This window comes from Ambystoma mexicanum, chromosome 10 (genome assembly GCF_040938575.1).
Source record: "Ambystoma mexicanum isolate Mex_15411 chromosome 10, UKY_AmexF1_1, whole genome shotgun sequence".
Classification (NCBI taxonomy): domain Eukaryota; kingdom Metazoa; phylum Chordata; class Amphibia; order Caudata; family Ambystomatidae; genus Ambystoma; species Ambystoma mexicanum.
Genome location: NC_090932.1, coordinates 1,258,389,193 through 1,258,408,410, shown reverse-complemented (window position 1 = coordinate 1,258,408,410; position 19,218 = coordinate 1,258,389,193). Strand labels below are relative to the sequence as shown.

The following is a 19,218-nucleotide window of genomic DNA, read 5'->3' as shown; positions in this document are numbered from 1 at the left end:
AGTGCTGTTGTTAATACAGGAACATAATCATACATAAACATACATAACATAGGCAATGGCTGCAGCATGCACCATAGAAGTACAATATTTTTTATCTTGTCATTTTGGATAATAAAATAATGAATTCTACCATATCAGAGTTTTGAGTAATGTTAAACAAGTAATAAATAGCTAACAATTCAAGACTTACTGCACACCTCTGCTAGTACAAACAATACATATGAAGACCCACAATGCATACAAATCAGAGCAACATACAGAGAAACTAAAGTAAGGAAGAAAGAAATGGCATCACCAGAAAATATTAATAACATTAAAGTTTATCTTCATGTATACAAATGAATTGTGTGTTTGAGGCCTGCTTATTGCCCCATGTATGTGCACCATGAGCGGAGACCAAACCCTAAGGAAAGTACTTTATGAACATATGACAAGGTTAACGTCTTTTGAATTTAAATATTCTGACTGGTAGTGAACAAAACCACCTGGCCTAGATAGGTCAGTGAACAAAAACAAGTGGTCCAGAAATGTGATGTCATCTTTGATGTCTCAGGTGTTAGTCTTAGCAGTGTACGGTGGTGGCGCGAGTTATGGTTGCTTGGCTTACCATACCTTGTGAATTTCGTTTTTACCTGTAACCATAACGCCTCTTTAACAACGTTTTTTCAGTGAATATATATAAATAGATAAAGCTACAGTGTTGAGAAGACTAGATTACAATAAGCCTTTAATAGAGGAGACGGATGCCTCTGAGCAAGAATAGCAAGAAAAGGAAGTTCAACCGACTAGAACAGGATGAAGATCATATTGAGCATTATGTGTGGGTGAGGGGCTGGTGTAAGGTAGAAAATCCACTTTTGGTGACCCCTAAATTGTTTGCCTATGTTTTGTGATGCTCTAACCATTTTGCAACTCTAATATGTTTGTAGCCCTTTGGGGATCTTTGATGCAAAAGTAAATATTTTATGTTCCAGGGGTTCAGCAGGTTATTGGAAGCACACGCGAAGTACAGTATTTGCAAAGAGATGGTATTATGTTTAAAATGTTTTTAATATTGCTGGAATAAATACAGTTGTGAAAAGTTATTTATTTCCTGATGCTATCTGACCACAATCCAGCACTTTCCCAAACCATTCAAGAACTGGACTTAGATTAGTAATTAGCCCAGTCCTAGACTATGTGCTATTTGGCACCAGGAAAAGAATATTGTTTCAAAACGTTATTTATACCAGCAAATGAATCCCATGAAATTGTTCATTTCAACTGCAGCTGTGGAATCGAGTAAATTTGAATAATTGCATGCCTAAGAAATGTGTTTGGGAGGATTAACTTCTCCAAACCTACTACAAGCCATACAGTGCTAGATTTAAGAACCCTTGCATTTAGAGCCACCCTTTTCCCTGACCCCAAATCAGAGGAAACCGTAGTCATCTGTACAGCAACTCCCACGACCCAAACTCACATCATCCAGCACTTGGCTTTTCGTTGTGTTGTACTTCTGTGCAATGGCATCAGCGACGGCACTTGTCCCCATAAACAAGGTATTCCAGTTGTGCGAGCTGAAGGTGTGACAGAAAGAAAAACATCAGAGACATATCAATTCAGTGTAATACTAAGCAGCCCCATTAGTCTGATAACACAGGAGCCGCCACCTCCTACCCTCACCTGCTATAAAGCTGTTGGAGGGATTCACTGTGAAAAAAAAGAGTGGTGCAAAAGAAAGCAGATGTGGGGGCTGGAAAGACAAAAGAAAAAGATGGAAAGAGCAAAGGAGAAATGAAAAATTGGGCTTTATACAGAAAAAGCAGTAGGATGAAGCAAAAAAGGCAGGAGAACCTTAAAGGTGCAAATAAAAAGAAAGAGCTGGCAAAAGACGAGCAGGACAAATGGAAGAGAGGACAGGAGACGAGGAAGTCGAGCAAGAGGCCCAGAGAAAACGAAGAGAAGACAAAGGAGGAACAAAGCCAAAAAGAAGGAAAGAGTAGGGGAGGAGGACATGGGAAAATGGATGACGTAAAGTGGAGAGATGTGTAAAGAGTGCAGACGATAGGAAAAAAGGATAAAAGTCCTAAAGCAGCAAAATTGTGTATTATGGAGGAATGTTGCATGGAAAAAATAAACAATAGAATAGAAACAGTTGTCCAATACCAATCTTATACATACATACATACACTCCATACATAGAAAGATCTAGGGCAGAATTAGGACTTTATCCAGATGAAGTTCTCTGCGGGTCCACGTGGAGGATCTGCCACATTTCCAGAGTTCATCCATTTGCATATGTTCATGAAGGCTTGTATACATTTGGGAGAAAGAGGTGTAAAGCAAAATGGGACAGATATAGGAAGGGGACAGGCAGAATTTGGAAGGACTAGAGTAGGGTGAATGAAAGGAAAGGGTAAAGAAACATATTTTAAAGGCTTTCTGAAAGACGAGAGGGTCAAGGCTCGGTCAGTCTTGGTTATGCACAATAGGGTCACCTATATTCTAACATGGTGGCTCCTATTTCGCCATTTCTATCATGGTTGTTCTTCGTTAGCACTTCTACCATTCTGGGAAGGGGAGGTCTATGTGTGTGTTGTGCCTTTGGTGCGAACCTTGGCTGCCCCCGCTAGGGCTCCAGTGTGTCTGGACAGGCAGGAAGTAGGGGAGGAGTTCTTCACTCCCCTGCCCTTTGTCTGCCAGAGGGCCTGAAAGGAACAGGTTCCCACTCAGGGGTAGGGGGCGGGGTGGTTTGGTGGGGTTGGCTGTCCCTATTGGACAGACACCTGCGCCTTTCTGTAAAATGCTGAGTTTGCAGAGAAGTGTGTGGGAAAACTGAATAAAAGGTAAGGGTCCTGAGATGAATGCCAAATTGAACACAGGAACCAAAGTAACCGAAGCTGAATACGTCCAGAGACGCCTGCAGACCCTTCCCATAACTGTGAAGCGACCACTGCTGTCCTGACGCTGTTTTCTTCTCAATAGAGGAGCTCCGAAGAGGACTCCTTCCCTTTAGCTGGTGGGACCAACTCCAAATTGAGCCATCTCCTGAGGTGCTGTGCCTCTCCAGAGCTGCAGACCGCAAACACTAGGAGACCTCTCACCCATTTGCAGTGCATCGTCTTTGCAAAGTCAAATCAGTTCAGAACTTTGGTGAGCTCCAGTTGGACCTCTAGAGACACGATCCGACTCATCTATGTCCCCTCACCAGAGTGCAGGACTTCAGAAGCAAAGAAAATCGACCGGACAAATAACATCCTTTGTTGGTGCTGAGAAAAAGGCGCCAAAAACCACAGACCGACCAAGGAGACTGAAGAAACCCGCACCAAGGGTCCTGTCTCAAGACTGCTGCTTAAACATCCCATTCAGAGTCCTACCTTTCATGTTATTACCCAAATTGACCTTTTACAATTAACCTTTTGCACAATTTACCTAATTATAGTGGTCCTAATTGACCTTCTGCACAACTGACCTTTATATTATTTTAATTATTTTATATATGTATTGGGTTGGTTTTAGATTATAAATAACATAAGGGGATTGGGTGGGGGTTGCAGGGGGTTCCACCAGCATATATTTCCTAATTGACCTAAATTAGGTCAATTCTCCCAAGGTCAATTGCGAAAAGGTCAATTAGTATACAACCCCTTTCATCACCAGACCGAGGAATCAGGAGACCGGGTCCGTCGCTGCTGCACAGAGGAGAATCCAGCTACAAGCATTTCTTCTAACCTGAGGTACTGTGGGGTGAAAGCAATAACTTACCTTGAACCGAAAAGTTGTGCCAGAGTGACTGGAGTGCATGAAGAGGTGCCCAGGGTGTGCACTCTACCTCTGACCCAAGCTTGCCGTTGCTTTAGTGAGTGCTTTTGCAGGGTCTCCCTCGTTGTGGTATATCGCCGAGTAACTTATCATAGAGACTAAAAGTATCCTGAGAACATTTGCTGCTCTGCTACTTCTTAAGACTTTGAATCCGAACTGACTTGTTTGTATAGTTAGGTGTTAGTTTGTCTGAAAAGTGTCTCAAGAAGGTTAAGCTCTGCTGCTGTCAATTAACCAACCCTTTTCCTTCCTAAAATACCTTATCTTATGTGGTTTTGCTAACTAAATACAATTACTGTACATCTTTATCTTAACTCGAGTGCACAGTAGTACTGATAATACAATAGAACTGTCATTAGTGTCAAACTCTGTAACAATTGTAACTGCAAGCAACTACCATTAAAGCAATGGCCTTTAAAAATTCCTGTTTGTTAATGAATAAAGTATTTATCTAGTATAAGTGAGTGTATGGGTTTGAGACTATATAAGTGCGCTATGGCCCGGCTAGTGTTGGTATCTTAGCAGGCTGCGTCACCCGTTCCATGAGGTCCACCCATATGGCCCTTGGAATAATAAATGAATTGATTGAATTTAGGTGATTCGTGCTCTGCTATTACAGAAATAAATTGGAAATTAAATAATATGAGAAAACTCCAAAACCCTTCAAATAGGTCAGCCAAAAGAATGATTTAATGTCATTGGGGTCAGCTGACACGTGTTTCGCCCTTGGTCGTCCTCAAGGCCTTTTTAATCCTACGTATTTGTGCACATCGAGATGTCACACAAGGCCACTGAAACAGTTTCTTGAACTTGTATATTCCGATTATTTCAATTCGTTGGGTTAGGTCCATAAAGTGACAAAACTTAATTCCTTAGAAATGCATGATCAAATTGCTGGTGCTGGTCTGTTCATGGGCGTATTCCCCGAGAACGGTTTACAGAGCCATAAACTCCACCATTATGGAGTCCTGGCTTCTGCGGGATAGATACCTGTGTCCTAAGCAATTAATTAAGTTTTGTCACTTTATGGACCCAACAAATTGAAATAATCGGCATATACAAGTTCAAGAAACAGTTACCACCAACTCTCCACTCCTGCCACTACTCCTGCCTCACACTACTACCACCTATCCTCTCCACCACTTTAACTACCTCTCCCCTGCTACTACCACTACTAACTCTCTTTGAATACTACTTCTCCTTGTTCTCCACTCACACTATCACACTCAACTTCCTCCACTACTGTTACCACTTCTCATTCCCACTACTGCTCCATTACTCCCACAATCACTACCTCCATTTACAACTACTACATCTCTTCTCTACTCCTACTCTACTAGTACTTTGCGCACTCCTCAGAGCAATGCACATCCACTCTGCAGACCCCTCTCTCCAATATCCTCCACACTCTTACTCTTGTAAGCCCTGCCCCTTCTCCATGAGGCGTTGCTGTGCCTCTGATGTGGCTTAAGTCAGGACCAACAGGGGACTTCTGTTCCCCTATTGTTAAGGCATTCTTGTATGTCACTTTTCAGCGATAAAATCTAAGGTGGGCTAGTGGTTTTTCTATTATGGCCTTCCTTTGTTAACTATCAAAGTTGTCTGGTGTTTAGATGGATTTTGCTTGGCACAGGCTCCATCTGCTGCTGCACTCCAGGCTTTCTTTTCGGGTCACGCCTTCGCCCGTGGCGTCGTCCCTATTGGAGGCCCCGCCACCTTTTTCTGCTGCTGGTCAACCATCTCCAAGGCAGCTGCAGCCGTGCCCTGTGCTGTGCCATGTCCTGTAGGCTGTGCCAGCACGGCTTGCGCAGCCCGGCCTCTTTGGTGTCCCGCTGCCAGGGACGTCATTTAGGGGTCGCAGTTGCATGGATTCCTTTGTGAATCCATGCCAGACCCATGCTGGAGAAGAACAAGTTACTTCTTACCTGGTAACGTTCTTTCGATGGGATGTTCCTCCGACTTATTTCTTATCTTTGATAATTCGTCTCCAGCTTGCTGGCCTTGGAAGTTTGTTTTCAGCAGAGGGCGCTACGCATCGACGTCTGTCGAGTTGGTGTCCCTCGACAGCCACCGTATCGGCGCCGACGTCACCATGCCCATAAATAGCCACACGCAGCGTCCGTTGCTCAGTTCCGTTTTGTAGCATAAGATAAGTCATTCCTGAATTGGTTATTGACCTTGAAGGAGCGTAAGCTGCAACCACAAGGGAAGTATTACTGCGGGGATGGATGGGAGAGGCGATAAGTAATACGTCGGAGGAACATCCCATCGAAAGAACGTTACCAAGTAAGAAGTAACTTCTTCTTCGAAGGGATAGTGTCCTCCGACGTATGCATCATCTTTGATAGACTCCCATTGGAGTGTTGTGTAATTGGAGGTGGGAGTAAAAATGCCATGTTTCCTTTTAGGAATGAACAGAATGTAATACTGCTTTGCCAAACCTAGTCTCTTGACTAGAGGAGGAATCCAGGTTGTAAAATCTTGTGAAGGTATGTGCGGACGACCATGTGGCCGCCGCACATATATCTCGAACTGGAGGCCCTCTTTGGAGGGCCGAAGAGGCTGCGATACCCCTGGTTGAATGCACCCTATGATTTTGAGGAGGATCTTTCCCTGCTAGTTTGTAACATTCCAGAATGGCCAAAATAATCCATCTGGAAATGGTCTGTTTTGTTATCGGTAGTCCCAATTTGTGCCCTGAGTAACCTACGAACAGTTGGTCTGCTTGCCTAATCCTAGCAAGTCTGCTGATGTAAAAGCTTAAAGCCCGCCTTGGGTCAAGCCTGTGAAGCCTTTCTTCCTCTTTCTCCGAATGGGGAGGAGGATAGAATGAAGGTAATGTAATTTTCTGAGTGATGTGGAATTCGGAAATCCCCTTTGGGAGGAAATTAGGCTTCACCTGTAGGACAACTTTGTCTTTATGAAAAATTGTATGAGGGGGTTTACAAGATAGAGCCTGTAATTCGCTCACCCTCCTAGCAGATGTCAATGCCACTAATAAGACAGTTTTAAGGGTGAGAAATCTTAGCGAACAAGAGTGGAGTGGTTCGAAAGGAGTACACATCAGGAAATTTAAGACTAAATTTAAGTCCCATAAGGGAACTTGGAATGGTCTTGGAGGATAGACATTAGTTAATCCCTTTAGAAATTGTATTACTAAGGGTAATTTGAAATACGATGGCTCCTCTGCAGTGCGCTTGAAGATCGATAGCGCTGCAAGATAGCCCTTGATAGTGCCAATTTGAAGGCCTGAATTTGCCAAATAGAGTAGAAAGGATAACACATGAAAAGGGGTCGATATTCTCTTCTCTACACCAGCTGCAAAATTTGTTCCAACGGCAGCGGCATAAAGACTTTGTTGCTGGCCTTCTGGCTGAAAGCAACACCTCCATAACGTCATCAGGGAGGTCCCAATCCTTGTATCTCAACCTTTCAGAAGCCAAGCGTGAAGGTTGAGGGTTCTGATATCTGGATGGAGAATCTGACCTCCCTTCTGTGAGAGAAGATTCTCCTTGAGTGGAAGGCCAATTGGAGGGCAGATGACATGTTCAGAAGGTCCGGGTACCACGTTCTCCTGGCCCAGTCTGGGGCAATTAGGATCATGGTCCTCCGGAATCTTCTCAACCTCAACGGGGACTGGTGGAAACGCGTACAGGAGTGGAAACTCCCAGTCCACTACGAACGCATCCCCTAGAGCTCCTCTCTGGGGAAATTCCCTTGAACAAAACAGATTGCACTTCCTGTTGGTCCTGGTGGCGAACAGATCCACTTGAGGGGTTCCCCAAAGGGCAAAGATCTCCTGAAGGACTTCCTGAGCTACATCCCACTCGTGGGAGACTGTGCCCTGCCTGCTCAGAGCGTCCGCCGTAAAGTTCTTCTCTCCGGCTAGGTGAACTGCCGATAGAGAGATTCCTTCTTGAATTGCCCAAAACCAGAGCTGCATTGCATCTCTGCACAGTGGCAGTGATCCCACACCTCCTTTTGTTGAGGTAGTTCATGGCCACTGTGTTGTCCGTCATTATCACGAAATTTTTTCCCTGTACTGATGGTAGGAAAGCTTTCAGCGCTAGTCTGATCGCTCTCAGCTCCAATAGGTTGATGTGTAGTCTGGACTCCGATGGAGACCAACGACCGCTGATGGTCAAGTCGTTGGCATGGGCTCCACACCCCGTGAGTGAGGCGTCCGTGACTACTGTTATCTCCGGCCATGGTTGCCAAAACAGTTCTCCTTTCAAAATGTTCTCTCGATAAACCCACCATTGAAGGTCTCGGGCTACCTTGTCCGTTATCCGAAGGAGATCTGTCATTTTTCCTGAGAACTGCGACCACTGGGTTCTTAGTGCCCACTGGCTGGAGAAATCTCATTCTCAGGTGAGCCTCTGGCACAAAGAAGATGCAGGATGCCATGAGGCCTAGCAACCTCAAAAAGTCAAAGGCTGGGAGATGTTGGGCATTTTGAAACTTGGTGACCATCTGCAGAATATCTTGAGCCCTCACCTCTGGTGGCGAGGCTTTTCCCAGAGAAGTGTCCAGGACCGCTCCGATGAACTGGAGCCTCTGTGATGGTATCATCTGTGACTTCTTTAAATTGAGGGAGAAGCCCAGTTTGTGAAGGAAGTGGCAGACATAATCTAGCTGGATCTGAGCTTGTTCCGAAGATACAGCCCTGATCAGCCAATCGTCCAGGTAGGGGTAGACGTGAATCCCTCCCTTCCTTAGACTTGCCGCCACTACCGACATTAACTTGGTGAAGACTCTCGGAACGGAGGTCAGACCAAATGGCAGAACTCAAAATTGATAATGAGAGCCGCCAATTGCGAACCTCAGGCATTTCCTGTGTTTGAGATGGATTGGCACATGGAAATAAGCATCCTGGAGGTCCAGAGATACCAGCCAGTCCTGGAGCTGGAGGGCCTGAAGGATCTGAGAGAGAGTTACCATCTTGAACTTGTCCTTCCTGAGGAACTTGTTCAATTCTCGTAAGTCCAAGATAGGTCTCAGTCCTCCGTCTTTCTTTGGAATGAGAAAGTAGGGGGGAGTACCAGCCCTTGTTCCTCTCCGCTACAGGTAGCGGTTCTATGGCACCTTTCTCTAGCAGGTCTACAATTTTCTGCAAGAGGAGCGGATCTGGAACTTTCAGAGAGCTGTTCCCCGGTGGATGACTCTGAGGGATGCGTAGAAAAGGCAGGCAGTAACCTTGGGCAACTGTCTCCAATGCCCAAGCATCTCATGTAATAGCCTGCCATTCCGTCAGATGTTGAGTTAACCTGCCCCCTACTGGTGTCTGGTGAGGAGAGTCCTCAGAGCGGTTGGAGGCGGCTGATGCAGATGGCGAGGGTAAAAAGGTACCTGCTGCTGCTGTGGCTTTTGTATTTTTAACCCATCCACCTCGGGTGAATTTTTTCTGACCCCTTTGAACCGGCTGTCCTCTGCCTCTTCCGAATGCGGAATAGAAGCAAAAGGACTTACCTCTCCAAGAGGTTCCTGAGGGGCGATATGGTGTCTGACCGATTGCAGCTCCTAGTGATTTTGCTGCTGCCTTTGATGTTTGAAGCTTTTCTAAACTGTCATCCGCCTTCTTACCAAACAAAGAAGAGCCGTCAAAGGGCATATTCAAGAGTCTGCTTTGCACATCTGGAGCAAAACCAGACTTTCGCAACCAAGCAAATCTCCGGGTTGTTGTACTTAACGCCATAGCCCTGCTAATGCTGTCTAGCAGAATCGATGCCAGTCTGAAGGGATTCGCACATTGCGTCCTTACCATCCTAAATGATGTTGAGAAACGCTTCCCTTTCTTCTCCCTCCGGGAGGCAGTCAAAGCACACTCCCAAAGTGTGTGGCTGAACCTTGCGAGCGTACAAGTAGCATTGATGGATTTCAACGCCATGCTACATGCAGAAAAGACTTTATTGGCCAATGAATCATATCTCTTGTCATCCCTGTCCTGTGGAACAGCAGGATAAGCCGATTTACTACCTGATGAAGTTGCTGCCTGAACAACCAGACTCTCCGGAGTTGGGTGTTTGGATAAATATTCAGGGTCAGCAGTAGACACCCTATACTTGGCTGATAATTTTTTGTTAACCGCCGGGATAACCTCAGGGGTTCCCAGTTTGCCAATATTTTCCTTTGTGATGCCGCATGAAATGCCACCACAGGATCCTCCTGTGGACCTTTAACCAAAATGTCTGTGAGGTCGTCTTGCTGAAAAGCAGGTGAAGGTGTACACCACCCCATAAACTCTATTATCCTTGCCATCAAGGTTCTATAAGGGGTTTCAGCATGTTCCCCTGGGTCTGGTTTGGCAAATTCCACTTCTGGGGAGTGTCCAACCCACTTGCTTCATGTAAGGATTCATGGAGGTCCTTAAACCTACCTTCCTCAGAGGTAAATTCCTCTGGTACAGGAGTTGCAGATCCCTGCAACTCAAAAGGTCTCTCCTGATCCGAATTCTCCCCTTCCTCATAAATAGAGGCTAAGGCTTTGGAATGATCAGATCTTGGAAATGGTATAAATCCCATTTCCAGAGCAGAAGGGGCCAAATTGGTCATAATTGGCTGAGAAAACGTCGACGCGGACGTTAAAGGCTTCGAAGCCATCGAAAAAGGCGTCAAGAAGGTTGGTAGAGGCCTCGAGGAACTCGTGAGTATCGGAATTCTACTCGAGGTTGTCAACGACATTCTCGTGATCCAGGGTCTGGGTATGGCCACTGGCTGTGAGGTGACCGTGGGTTTGTCCTTTCTCGGCATCAACGATGGCGTCAAATCGATTGACCTGTGTGTCGAAGAACCCTTCGATAATGGCGTCGAAGAGGCCGATCTATGCGTCGAAGGGATCTTTGACGACGGCGTCGAAGACGCGACCTTGCCTTTACTCGAGGGTTTGTGATGCTCTCGAGTAGCTTCTTTCGCCGGGTGCTGATCTTTCGGGTCTTTCACCCAGGGTATCGCCCTCAGCAGTCTTCGAGGGGGTCGAGGCCGGTTTCTCGAAGATGCTAAACATCTTTTTCCTGAATTCCTCCCACTCAGCCTGAGAGCTATGTTTTGTGGGGCAGGAGACCCTTTTCGTGGAAACGGAAGACGACGAGGAAGGGGATCTTCGACGTCTCTTTTTCGAATGCTTAGATCTCGAAGAGTGATGGGAACTGCTTTGAGATCTAGAACAAGAATGTCTTTTGAGATGGCGAGGAGACGAATATCTCAACTCCGTCGAGGAAACTTTTGAAGTTTTAACTGCTTTACCTCTCTCGAGCTTCCCCTTACGCTCCTTCAAGGCTTTTGCCGTCATGGACATGCAGTCCTCGCACTACGAACAATGGTGCTCGACTCCCAGGCACCGCAAACAGATCCGTCAATGACATTTTCTTTCCACAGTCTCGACATTTTTTTGAAGCCGGACCGTGGAGTCGTCGGTTCGGATGAGGAAGCCATCGAGTACGAGTCGGTATTCACGAGGAATAATGAAGTATATTTGACTGAAGAACTGAGCAATGATATTCCGAGGCCCCACGAAGCGCAGAAAAACAGAACTGAGCAACGGACGCTACGCGTGGCTATTTATGGGCATGGTGACGTCGGCGCCGATATGGTGGCTGTCAAGGGACACCAACTCGACGGACGTCGATGCGCAGTGCCCTCTGCTGAAAATAATTTCCGAGGCCAGCAAGCTGGAGACGAATTATCAAAGATAAGGAATACATGGGAGGACACAATCTCTTCGAATAACAAGTTACTCTCTTACCTGGTAACGTTCTTTCGATGGGATGGTCCGACGACGCATTCCATATCTATGACAGGTAATCACCACAGCTGTGCTGCTTCAGAAAATATTCGGCGTCTGCGTCCTGCGTCTATGACGTCGATACCCTGTCCTCGAGGGCCTCGTCGAGCCATTGTCACCGGATGTTATAAGTAGGACGCACAACGCCCATAGCCTCAGTTGTAGTTTTTTCCCCCAGAACGTGTGGCACCAATCTTCTGCCAGTATGACCACAGGAAGCCTTGCGGAAACGTAAGCTGTAATCGCAAAAGAAATTCTGTAGCGGGGCAAGTAGGGAGGGAGCGATATGGAATATGTCGTCGGACCATCCCATCGAAAGAATGTTACCAGGTAAGAGAGTAACTTGTTCTTCGAGGGGATTGGGTCCTCTGACGTATTCCATATCTATGACAGACTCCCAAAGCAGTACCAACGTATGGAGAGGGAAAAGAATTTAGAATATACAATTTAGAATGCCCAATCAAATTGCAGAGTAAAGGACCGACTTGCCAAAGGCCAGATCCTGCCCATGGATAGAATCTAGGGAATAGTGTCTTACAAAAGTATGGACCGAAGCCCAAGTGGCTGCTTCACAGATGTTACGAATAGGAACACCCCTCTGCAGGGCAGTAGAGGCAGCCATACCCCTAGTAGAATGGGCTCGTAAGCCTACCGGAGGGTCCTTACCTGCCAAGAGGTAACATTCAGAAATTGCCAAGATAATCCATCTAGACTAAGTCTGCTTAGTAACAGCTTGTCCCAAACGCCTTCAGCGTAACCTATGAAGAGCTGATTGTCCACTCTGACCCGGAACATGTGTGAGATGTAGAAACTTAAAGCTTTCCTAGGATTCAACCTATGGAGCCTCTCCTCTTCCTTACCAGGATGCGGAGGAGGATAAAATGCCGAAAGAATGAGCTTCTGGCTTAAATGAAATTCCGACACCACTTTCGGAAGAAAGGAAGGACGAAACATAAGGACAACTCTGTCCTTATGAAACACTGTGAAGGGTTGCTTAACAGAAAGTGCCTGCAACTCACTCTGCGAGCGGAAGTAACCGCCACTAAAAATACAGTTTTAAGGGTTAACAGTCTCAAAGGACATGAATGTAAAGGCTCAAATGGAGCACCAATCAGGAATTTTAGAACAAGGTTCAAATCCCAAACAGGCACCTGGAAAGGTGACGGTGGAAACACATTAGTGAGCCCTTTCAAAAACTGATAAATTAAAGGAATTTTGAAATAAGAACACTCCTCAGACGAGCGCTTAAATATGGATAGGGCCGCCAGGTAACCTTTAATGGTACCCACTTGCAAGCCCTTGTGGGCTAACGAAAGCAAAAAAGACAGAACCACAGGAATGTCACATGAAAAAGGATCCACATTCTTGACCCTGCACCAGTCGCAGAACTTTCTCCAATGGCAAAAGTACAGGGACTTTGTTGCATGCCGTCTGGCCGAAAGCAACACCTCCATCACATCTTCATGGAGGTCCCAATCATTATACCTCAACCTTTCAGAAGCCAAGCGTGAAGGTTGAGGGATCTGAGCTCTGGATGGAGAACCTGACCCCCCCCCCCTCCCGTCAGATCTTCTCGGTAGGGAAGACGGCATGGATGACAGATGGACAAGTCGAGAAGGTCCGGGTACCACGTTCTCCGGGCCCATGCCGGAGCAATGAGGATCATCCGGGAACTGAACCTCCATAACCTCTGCAGCACTTGCAAGATGACAGGGACTGGAGGAAACGCGTACAGCAGTGGGAAGGACCACTCCACCACAGACGCGTCCCCTAGGGCTCATCTTGGAGGAAATTCCCACAAGCAGAACCTTTCGCACTTCCGGTTGACACTGGAGGCGAAGAGATCCACTTGTGGGGTCCCCCAAAGGGCGAAGATCTCCAGGAGAATCTCCTGAGCCAGCTCCCACTCGTGAGAGATCATGCTCTGCCTGCTCTGAGCGTCTGCCATCTCGTTTTCGTCTCCGGCCAGATGAAGCGCTGAGATCGAAATTTCCTGCTGGATGGCCAAGAAGCAGAGCTGCATCGCCTCCCAGCACAGAGGAAGTGACCCTGCCCCCCCACCTTATCATTGAGGTAGTGCATGGCCACTGTGTTGTCCGTCAAAATCAGGATATCCTTTCCACGCACAGTCAGCAGAAAAGCCTTCAGGGCAAGCCTGACGGCCCTCAGCTCCAATAGATTGATATGGAGTCTGGACTCCGACAGAGTCCAATGACCGCCGACTGTCAACTCGTTGGCATGAGCTCCCCAACCCGTGAGGGATGCGTCCGTCGCGATCATCACCTCCGGCCAGGGTAGCCAAAAAGGACCCCCCTCCCCTCATCAGATTGCCTTCGACGGCCCACCACAGAAGGTCCTGGGCGGCCGAGGGCGGCACCTGAACGGGTTCCGACATCCTGCCAGAGGACTGTGACCACTGCATCTTGAGATCCCATTTCAGAGATCTCATCCGCAACCTGGCCTCTGGCACCAGAAGAATGCAGGAAGCCATGAGGCCGAGCAACCACAAGAATTTGAACGCCGGGAGACTCTGGGCATGTTGAAACTTGTGCACCATCTGCTGAATGTGATGAGCCCTCAACCTGGGGAGGGAAACACTGCCCCAGGGACGTGTCGAGCAGTGCTCCGATGTACTGGAGCCGCTGAGTTGGCGTCAAGTGGGACTTCTTTAAGTTGAGGGAGAAGCCCAGCTTGTGAAGGCAGTGGCAGGTGACTGACAGATGATCCAGGACTTGCTCGGGAGAGCGCGCCCTGATCAACCAATCGTCCAGGTAGGGGTAGACGTGAATCCCCTCTTTCCTGAGGTACGCTGCCACCACCACCATGAGCTTGGTAAAAACCCTTGAGGCGGAGGTCAATCCGAACGGCAGGACCCGAAACTGAAAGTGCGAGTTGCCAAACGTGAACTTCAGGTACTTCTTGTGCTTGGGAAGGATCGGCAGATGAAAGTAAGCGTCCGTGAGGTCGAGAGACACCAACCAGTCCTGAAGCTGAAGGGCCTGGATGACTTAAGGGAGAGTAACCATCTTGAACTTGTCCTTCCTGAGGAGCTTGTTCAAACCACGCAAGTCCATGATGGGTCTCAATCCTCCGTCTTTCTTCGAAATCAAAAAATAAGGGGAATACCATCCCTTGTTCCTCTCCGCCACAGGCACCCGTTCTATGGCGCCTTTCTCCAGCAGGGATTATATTTCCTGCGCAAGGAGCGGATCCAGACTCTTCAAAGAGAGATTCCCTGGTGGATTGTCATGAGGCCTCTGCCGGAAAGGAAGAAAGTAGCCGTGGGCTATGATCTCCAGAACCCACACATTTGAAGTAATGGCACGCCATTCTACAAGATGCTGCGCCAGCCTTCACCCAACCGGCGAACCATGGGACATGGCCCAATGACTGAGCTGAAGCGGCTGCAGCATTGCCTGAGGGCAAAGAGGCAACTGCCCCAGCGGCCTTGGCACCTCGAGTACCTTGTTTTCCACCTCTGGTACTCCTAGGGTGGCACCTTTGACTTGCAACTCCTCTCGATCTACCAAAGGATGAGTAATATTGAAAGGAATGTCCCCTCGATTGCTGTCCTCTAGGATGAAAAGGCCGAGGTTGGCGAACTGCAGCGCTCAATGACTTTGCTGCAGCTTTGTAGGTCTGCAACCTCTCAAGGCTCTCGTCAGCCTTGCTGCCAAAAAGATGTTCACCGTCAAAGGGCATGTTGAGAAGCCGGGCTTGTACATCAGGAGCAAACCCCGACTTCCGCAACCACGCAAATCTGCGCATTACGGTGCTCGCCGCCATGGACCGGCTGACGCAATCTGCCATGTCCAGACCCGACCTAACGGATTCACACATGGCAACCTTGCCATCTTGACCAAGAGCAAGAAAGCCATCCTGTTTCTCCCCTTCGGGAATATTTTCAGCTGCCAAAGAGACACAATTCCACAGAGTATGAGTGAAAACGTGCTAAGGCACACACGGAGTTGGCTGCCTGTAAAGCTATACCCCCAGAAGAAAACACTTTCTTCGCCCAGCCATCAAAATGTTTGTCGTCCCTATGAGGAGGGATGGTAGGGTACAACGCCCGTTTTGCCGGGGCCGTAGCCGCCTGCACAACCAAACTCTCAGGAGTGGGGTGCGTAGTCAAGTAGCTGGGGTCGCTACTGGCTGGACGGTATTTCTTCGGCAAAGACTTGCTCACTGCCGGGAGACTCTCTGGAGCAGTCCAAGCCGCTGCCAACCTTCTTTGCAAGGACATATGGAATGGCAGTACTGGGTCAGTTGGTGGACCTTGGTCAAGGATATCCGTCAGGTCATCCTGCAGAAAATCCACTGGTGGCGCAGACCACCCCAAGTATTCCATCACCCTCGACATAAGGCGCTGGTACGAGGACTCGGCGTGCGTGCCAGGCTCATGCCTACCGCACTCAACCTCCGGAGAGGTGTCCAGACCACTGGCGTCGTGCAACGACTGACACAGGTCTTCAATCTGGCTATGACCAGACAAAATCTCGTCAGGTACCTCATCAGGAACCAAACCTTCTTCCTCAGACCCTTCTTCCACCTCAGAAATATAATCCAGAGGCTGGAATGGGGGCGTAGAAAAAGGGACAAAGACATTTTTAGACTTGGCCAGAGCCTTTCTAGGAGCTTCCATCCTGCCACGGGGTACCTCCGACAAAGCATCCTCGAAAGGCGTCGATGGAATCGGCGTCGAGCGTTGCGCCGCTGGCTTTAACACAGTCCTCGAGGGCGGTGCCCCGAGCGTGTCCTATGACAACCTCGGCACCAATGGCGTCTAGGATTTCCTCGGAGCCAGAGCCTCGAGTGCACCTCTCGGCGGACACGGCGCCGATGGCGTCGACGTCTTCGAAGAAGACCTCACAGGCTCAGACGGTCTCGAAGGTGTCGAGGGCCGGGACCAGGAGCGGGCATGTCTAGAGTGATCCACCTTGTCCGATCGAGACCTCGAAGGTGCTTGATGATCGCGCCGACCACCCGAGCCCGAAGGCGTGCGAGTGGTGGCTCTAGTACGGTCACGGTCAGCGTCTTTCGACGGCGTGGACAGAACCGAGCCCTGCGACTGAAAAATCACCATCATCTCCTTACAAAATGAATCCCATTCTGCAGAAGAGGAATGCTTGTTGGAACAAGCAACCCGCCGACGGGCGGGGTCCTCAGACGAGGACGGCGACCTGTGACGGCGCTTCTGTGAGTGCCTCGCTCGAAGAGGCAGAGGAATGGCGGGACCCACTCCGGGAACGAGACTCCCTGGACTTATGCCGACGATGCAGAGAGTCGCCCCTCAAATCGTCAGTCGAAAGCCCAGTGGAATTTGACTTCCGGGGCTTGGCCACCTTACAGACAGAAAGCTTCTTCTTATGCTCCCGCAAGGCCTTCAATGTTAACGACTGGCACTCGCCACAATCGTCCGTGGCGTGGTCTTCACCGAGGCACCAGAGGCAGGCGTTGTGCGGGTCCGTCAGCGACATCTTGGAACCGCAGTCCCAACATTTCTTGAAACGCGGTCGCGGGGTAGAAGAAGACGAAGACATCATGGAAACCTTCACAAACAGGTTCGAAGAACCGAAAGAATAGAACTCAGAAGAACCGAGGCACGCCGAGATCTCCGAAGCGAACACGTTCGCGGAAAAAACGGAACTGAGGCTTCAGGCGTCGTGTGTCCTACTTATGACATCCGGTGATGTCGGCTTGATGGAGGCCCTCGAGGACAGCTTATCGACGTCATTGACACAGGAAATTTTCCAAAGGAGCACAGCTGTGGTGATTACCTGTCATAGATATGGAATACGTCGGAGGACCCAATCCCCTCGAACAATAGTTACAGGTAAGTAACTTAAACCTTCTCCAGCACTGGGTCTGGCATAGATTCACATGCTCATGAATAACAAATGCATAGCAGTACAACATTACACAACCAAGGGAGGTGGCAAGGATCAACAGAAGCAGCTAACGCTTACCTCTGGAACAGACTCCCCTCAAGAGAACAGGTCGCGTAGCACTGCCTGGCCTACTCTGGACTCCTCCCTGGAATCCCTGTCGACGCAGTAGAACTTTGTGAAGGTGCGAGTGGCCCGCCACACAGCAGCCCTGCAGATGTCCAGCAGGGGCACACCAGATAGGAACAGCATTGTTGCAGCGATCTCTCTGGTGGACTGGGCTCTCGGATGGCCGGGCAGCGGTTGGTTCGCCAACTGATGACAGTGCATTATGCAGTTGGCGAGCCACCTCGAAAAGGAAGCCTTCGACAAGGCCTTCCCATAGTTTATAGGACCAAAGTTCTTGTGAAGTCTTCCAAAAAATCTTTGTGTGCGTCACGTAGAAATTCAGGGCACAAGCAACGTCCGGTGAGTGCAAGGCCCTTCCCGCCGGTGACAAAGGTTTCGGGAAGAAAACAGGCAACAACAAAGGCTTGTTGAGGTGGAATTCTGACAGAACATTTGGCATGAAAGAGGGGTGCGTACGCAGTACCACCCTTGGTCGTGGAAAGTCAGATAAGGTTGCTTGTATGATAGGGTCTGGATCTCACCGACCCTCCTTGCAGAGGTGATGGCCACAGGGAAAGCCGTTTTCCACAAGAGGAACTTAGTGGGGCCTTATGCCTAGGCTCGAAGGAGGCTCCCATGACCTAGTCAGAACCACGTTGAGTTCCCACGCCGGGGCTGGTGCCTTCACCAGCAGGAAAGATTGAAAAAGTCCTTTGAGAAACTCCTTGACGAGTCGGTGGGACAAAAGTGAAGATCTTCCTGGAGACTCAGTCCAGCCTTGGCCAAGGATAGCAAGTATGGAAGGATCTGCTGGGCCCTGACCCACAGAGGGGCAATCTTCTGAGACCTGCACCAGGTAGCGAATTGCTTCCACTTGTGACCATAGCACTTCAAAGTCGACAACACCCTGGCCTTGACGAGGACCTCCCTGCAGTCCACAGGCAACTCATATCCTCCAAACTCTAGGGCTGCAGGAGCCAAGACCCCAGGTTCAGCGATCCTGGGTCGGGAAGGATTGCGCCTCCTTCTCTGGCGAGAATATCCAGAACCGCTGGCAGCTTGACCGGAGGAGACGCTGACAAGCTGAGAAGATCTAGATACCAGATCTTCCTCGGCCATGCTGGGCCATGAGTATCATCTTGCATGGGCACTGTCCGAGTGTGTTGATGACTCGCAGCAGGAGAGGGAACGCGTACAAGAATAGCCCCTCCCACGGGAAGGAGAACGCGCCCCCCAGGCTCCTTGGCTGGTGGAACCTGCTGGCAAACCCCTGGCCCTTCAATCAGATCTATCTGGGGCCTGCCCCATTTGACGAACAGGTGTTCCACCTGATCCCGACGAAGCTCCCACTCGTGGCAGGAGCCAGCTCCCTGTTGAGGGAGTCTGCAATGGTATTCTTGACTCTCGGCAGGTGGATAGGGACGAGGAATATCCCCTGTCTAACGAGTCTGTCGCTTCTTTGTAGAGCGCCAGGGATCAAGTGCCCCTCTGCTTCCTGATGCAGAACGGGTCGTGTTCTCCGTAAAGATCCTCACCACCTTGCCTTTAAGAGATGGTAGGAAAGACATGAGGGCCCAGAACACTGCCGTAGCTCCAAGATGCTGATATGAAGATCCTTCTTCTCCATCAGACACAGGCCTCT

General features: G+C 48.9%; 1 protein-coding gene across 2 annotated transcripts in view; it reads right to left on the bottom strand.

Annotated features, from left to right (window-relative positions):
* The window catches only part of RBM19 (RNA binding motif protein 19), a 1,396,549-nt gene that overhangs the window by 992,846 nt on the left and 384,485 nt on the right, over positions 1-19,218 (bottom strand). For both annotated transcript variants that reach the window (XM_069619226.1, XM_069619227.1), the window contains exon 13: positions 1,463-1,559. In XM_069619226.1, the coding sequence (XP_069475327.1) occupies positions 1,463-1,559 (97 nt within the window). The remainder of the gene's footprint in view (positions 1-1,462; positions 1,560-19,218) is intronic.